Source organism: Tripterygium wilfordii, chromosome 12 (assembly GCF_013401445.1).
Source record: "Tripterygium wilfordii isolate XIE 37 chromosome 12, ASM1340144v1, whole genome shotgun sequence".
In the NCBI taxonomy this organism is placed as follows: Eukaryota; Viridiplantae; Streptophyta; class Magnoliopsida; order Celastrales; family Celastraceae; genus Tripterygium; species Tripterygium wilfordii.
In genome coordinates, this window is record NC_052243.1 from 10,033,188 (window position 1) to 10,037,768 (window position 4,581).

The following is a 4,581-nucleotide window of genomic DNA, read 5'->3' on the forward strand; positions in this document are numbered from 1 at the left end:
GAGATGGAGGCAGGGAGAAAAGAGAGAAAGGAAAGGGGAAGGAGAAGGGGTAGGGGAGGAAAAAGGGGTAAAGAGGAGAAAGAGGGGGAAGGAGGGGGAGGGGGTCTAATTTTTACTTAATTTTTTCTTCTTAAGTATCAACTTGTACAACCAAAAGTACATATCATTTATATAAATATAGCCATAATGTAACAAGTAATTTAACATCCAAACATATAAAAAGGTCAAAAAAAAAAAAAAAGTGGCGTATCCTTCAACAGTGTAAAAGGATAAGCAAAATCAACGATAAATAACTTCTATACACCTTCATATCTTACATTATGTTCTGTCTGTTTTCAATTATATAACATCATCTGTCTCTTAAAAGCTGCCCCTACTGAAGGACCAGTTCCTCCACCTTTCCTCCTCCTCCCCCACACCATGTGCCGGTAAAAGAGCTAGTTCATTTATATAACATATATTATATTTTTATAGAACCTCAAGAAATCTTCCATGTACTCAACTCAACTTTTGATGCCCTTTCAAATAACTTGTCACATTGCCATATAGTGGTTCAAACATGTCCACTAAAAAGTTCAAAGAAAATAAGATTCTTATCATACGAGATAAGTTGGCTAAAAATCAATTTAGCTATTCAATTGCAGGTCTACTTCAATCAGACGAGTAAAAACATATAGCCTCCTGCAAAATTTTTAGTTCATCAACATCAATGAGGAATTCTTAAAAAATACATACAACAGGGACTTTTGAGACCTTGCAAGTTAAAATTAAAAGGAGAACCATTTTGGCATTGACTCATAAATTTCCAAAATGCAACATGAGAAAAATGAGCTCCATTAGACTACCGGAAAATAAAAAGGTCGGATGATACAAACTGAACAATCTCAACTCCCCTGCTACAATTCATGAAAATATTGTATTCCCAGCAACAACCTTCTACCTGCCATAAGGGTGGTATCGCCCCGTACCACTTCCTGCGCCACCATATCCCCCTCTACTTCCGTAGAATGACCCACCACTGCCACTTCCATACCCGCCACCAAGGCTGCTGCTTCCATACCCGCCACCAAGGCCACTATCATAGCCACTCCCATACCCACCCCCATAGCCAGTGCCACTGCCAGCACCAGCAGCACCATATCCTCCATACTCACCTGGGCCCCCATAACCACCTCCAAGATCATAGCCTCTGCTCAAGCCTCCTCCATAACGACCTGAGTATCCAAGGGATGGGTCTCCCCTATAAGCCCCAATGCCAGTGCCACCATATCCTCCATATCCACCTAATTCTCCTCCGCCATATCCCCCATAAGCACCCATTCTACCTCCATAAGCCCCGCCAGATCTATACCCACCACCGAAGCCACTGCCACCCCCAAAGCCACCATAAGCATCCCCAAAACCACTGTCAAAAGAAGCCCTAGAATCATTATAACGCTTGGATGAGGGAGGTGGTTGGTTGGGCTTCTTGGGCTCCGCCTTCTTGATCTCCACCTACAAAAAAAGCAGAGTGTAGACCTATGTCATTGCACCTCTTTGAGTAATAAACAATGCATTCAGCATATGGAAAGTCATCCACAAGTCAGATGAAATATCAAACTATTCTAAGCAACAGCGCAAAAGCAGTTACTCGTGCACAATGAAGGAAAATGAGGTTGTCAATCAATCTTGTTCCATGAAGTGTATCCACATGAATGAAATTATCTTGTAGTTCACAAAAACAGAAGACAGGGTAGGCATCTAATTTTTCAAATGACTTCCCAAACCCATATGTACAGTGCTAACCTCAACAGCCACCATTGCAAATCAAGTTGACATACGGCTGCTGGGAACCGACCTATATACACAATCAGTATCACGCATATTAAAATCTACAACAAGATTTCTATTTACTGATTTCTTGCATTTTCCTCACCTACATGAGTTGATATCTAATAATTCCACATTTCCACCAGCTTCCATAACATCTTCAAGTTCTATACTTCTATTAGAGTATTAGTTGCGATTACAAATATCACACATGAAAAGGGGGTTTCTTTAACTTCAATTGAGTGAGTTTATACATGAGTACAGATGATATATAAATTCATTACATAGTCCAAGCGCTTAAGCAATTTTTTGACTCAGGTCTGAGTACACTGCACAGACATTACAACAGTTCATAATTCCAGGTGTTCAAGTCAGTTAATACTAGATTAAATTCAAAAATAAAATATCAACAATGAGAAATGCCTCTCCAGGTACTGGCAACTTGAAAAAAATACCCACAGACTTGTCCTTGAGGTATTATGTTGTTTAATTCACCTAATTAAGGTATTTCCCCTACAACAATTATTACTAGCTAAAACGCACGTATATGCGTGGGAACCTCTTCGTTGGTTCAGATGGTTAAATTAGTTGTTTGAACCTCTTAGCGCATGTGCGTGAGAGGTCGTAGGTTCTAAGTAACACCCACTCTGGTGTGATTTGGCATTATTTCAACACTGGGTTTCGGCTGAGGACTAAACCGACCTATGTGATTTGCGGGTATTGCATGTAGCCCGCAGGTTTACCATTGGGATGGAGTCCAATGGGATGTGCTTTTGGTGGGTTCCCTCATCACCCCAAAAAAAAATCTGTTCCTGGCTTAGCATTTGCACCACTATAACATTAGAAACAGAAGTTAACTAACACAAACCCAAATAATGAATCACCAGATATAGAGAGAAAGTCTGATACGAAACTTTATGCAGATAAACATCAAGTACTTCAATTTAGAAGGTTATCTAACAATTCTGGGATAGACAATCCACAAAAATAACAGGCATATGAAAATTAAACAATCCTTGCACTTGATTGCCCTCGAATATGAAATTATATGCACTTTTTTTAACAATGAAGACTTAGACATCAACTAAAAAAAGTCTTCTGTGATATTTCCTAGTGGCAAAATGTCAATTGTAAAGCAAGGCAGATAGAATATCATCATCGAGATTGCTCGAAGAGTGAAATAAATCCCCTCACCTGTGCTCCATCCAACTCTAGTCTGTTGCCCTTCTCCAAGATTTCCTCAACAGCTTGATCTGTTTCAAATGTAATAAATCCAAAACCACGAGAACGATTTGTGGCATGGTCCCGCATGATTTGGTGTTCAATTACCTCCCCAAACTGAGCAAAGAAGTCCCTGAATTCATCTGGTATTTGACAAGGATATGCATCAATATCCAGATATCAAAAACACGACGACTATGAAGAACGTTTAAAATATTACCTTCACCCACAGTTGTTGGAATTCCGCCCACAAAAATTTTCCTAGTTCTGAAATCCCTAGAGCCAGCAGCTCCCTTGGGTATAGTTCGCTTAATTTCCACCTAAACTCCTCAATAGCAGCCCAGATATTCATTCAACAAGTTAACAAGGAACAACCAGAGAAAAAAGGAACCAAACTTTAACAAAACTAAAGCAGTACCTGTTTTCCATTTATAATATGTGTCTCCTGAATGATTGTATCAACAACAGAAGGATCTGCATAAGTTACAAACCCAAATCCACGAGGGTGCCCTGTTTTCCGGTCCTTCATTATCACAGAATCCGTAATTTCACCATACTTTCCAAAATACTTGACAAATTGAGCTGCATAAACAACAACAATCATAAACTCAAGAAACAACTCCGTAAAACTAATAAGATTGACACATGACAATGAGCTAACCTGAAGTTGTTTCTCTTGCTAAACCTCCAATAAAAATTTTTCTGCTATTTTGAATCGTAGAAATATTAGAACATAACAGAACAAGCAGAGAACACAATACAACTTTTCCCTCACAAGTTACATTCCACTTCAGCGGACAAAACATGAAAAAGATAAACAACTGAAAGAAGCGAAGACATATTAGACAGCTTCTACGCCTAAGACCCTAAAAAGATTTTCCTTAATTTTCTATTTCCAAATTTTCTAGCGAAACAAACAGAAAACATTACCCTGGACTGGCGCCGTCACCAGTGTGAGGTTGAGACCTGTCATCTTCTACGTTGTCAGCAGATCTGACATCGATAGGTTCTACATCGCGAATAGCTCCGTTATCTTGCCCGTCCATGCTTTACAAGACTGCTAATACGGCAGTAGAGAAAAAACGAATACAGGATGAGGAGGAAGAATAGAAGATGGAGAGAACTAGAATAAGCCCTAGAAAGAAGTTTATCGTTTTTCCTTTCAATTATTTTTTCGTTTTACATTCATCAAATCCGAAAAGTATAACCCTAGACACGTGACAGGTTATGATTCGTTCATCAGAAAACTTAATGTATTCTGGCCCACAATGAATTTCGAACCGTAGTATTCCATGTTAAATCATATTTTAAAATATGTTATTGAATGTTTTGGTATTTATAATGTTAAAATATAATAGATTTTTGAAACAAGAAATTTAAATTTTTTTCATAATCGAAAATTTTTCAGCCCAACATGTAAGATCAAGTCAAAACTCGTGTATGGAGAAAACGAACCAAAACCCACAAAATAAAATTAACTCCAAATTCATTAACTAAACAATACAGTCAACAAGAAGATAATATTGAAACCGTTAATAATGTTAAAATTCT

General features: G+C 38.3%; 1 protein-coding gene across 1 annotated transcript; it reads right to left on the reverse strand.

Moving 5' to 3' along the window:
- Window positions 1–650: 650 nt before the first annotated feature.
- LOC120011557 (heterogeneous nuclear ribonucleoprotein 1) lies at window positions 651–4,185 on the reverse strand. The gene is made up of 6 exons (XM_038862701.1): window positions 3,961–4,185; window positions 3,692–3,732; window positions 3,449–3,612; window positions 3,251–3,350; window positions 3,004–3,173; window positions 651–1,494 (listed from the first exon to the last, which is right to left on the reverse strand). Exons 1-6 carry the CDS (start codon window positions 4,074–4,076, stop codon window positions 937–939), a joined length of 1,149 nt encoding a protein of 382 aa, XP_038718629.1. The 5' UTR covers window positions 4,077–4,185; the 3' UTR covers window positions 651–936.
- Between the last annotated feature and the right edge of the window lie 396 nt (window positions 4,186–4,581).

Excerpts from the sequence above, each read along its gene's own strand:
- LOC120011557 (XM_038862701.1), bottom strand. The coding sequence starts at position 4,076 with ATGGACGGGCAAGATAACGGAGCTATTCGCGATGTAGAACCTATCGAT. Across the intron at positions 3,733-3,960 it reads GGTGACGGCGCCAGTCCAGG|AAAAATTTTTATTGGAGGTT; the intron begins GTAATGTTTTCT and ends TCAAAATAGCAG. Across the intron at positions 1,495-3,003 it reads TAGAGTTGGATGGAGCACAG|GTGGAGATCAAGAAGGCGGA; the intron begins GTGAGGGGATTT and ends CTTTTTTTGTAG.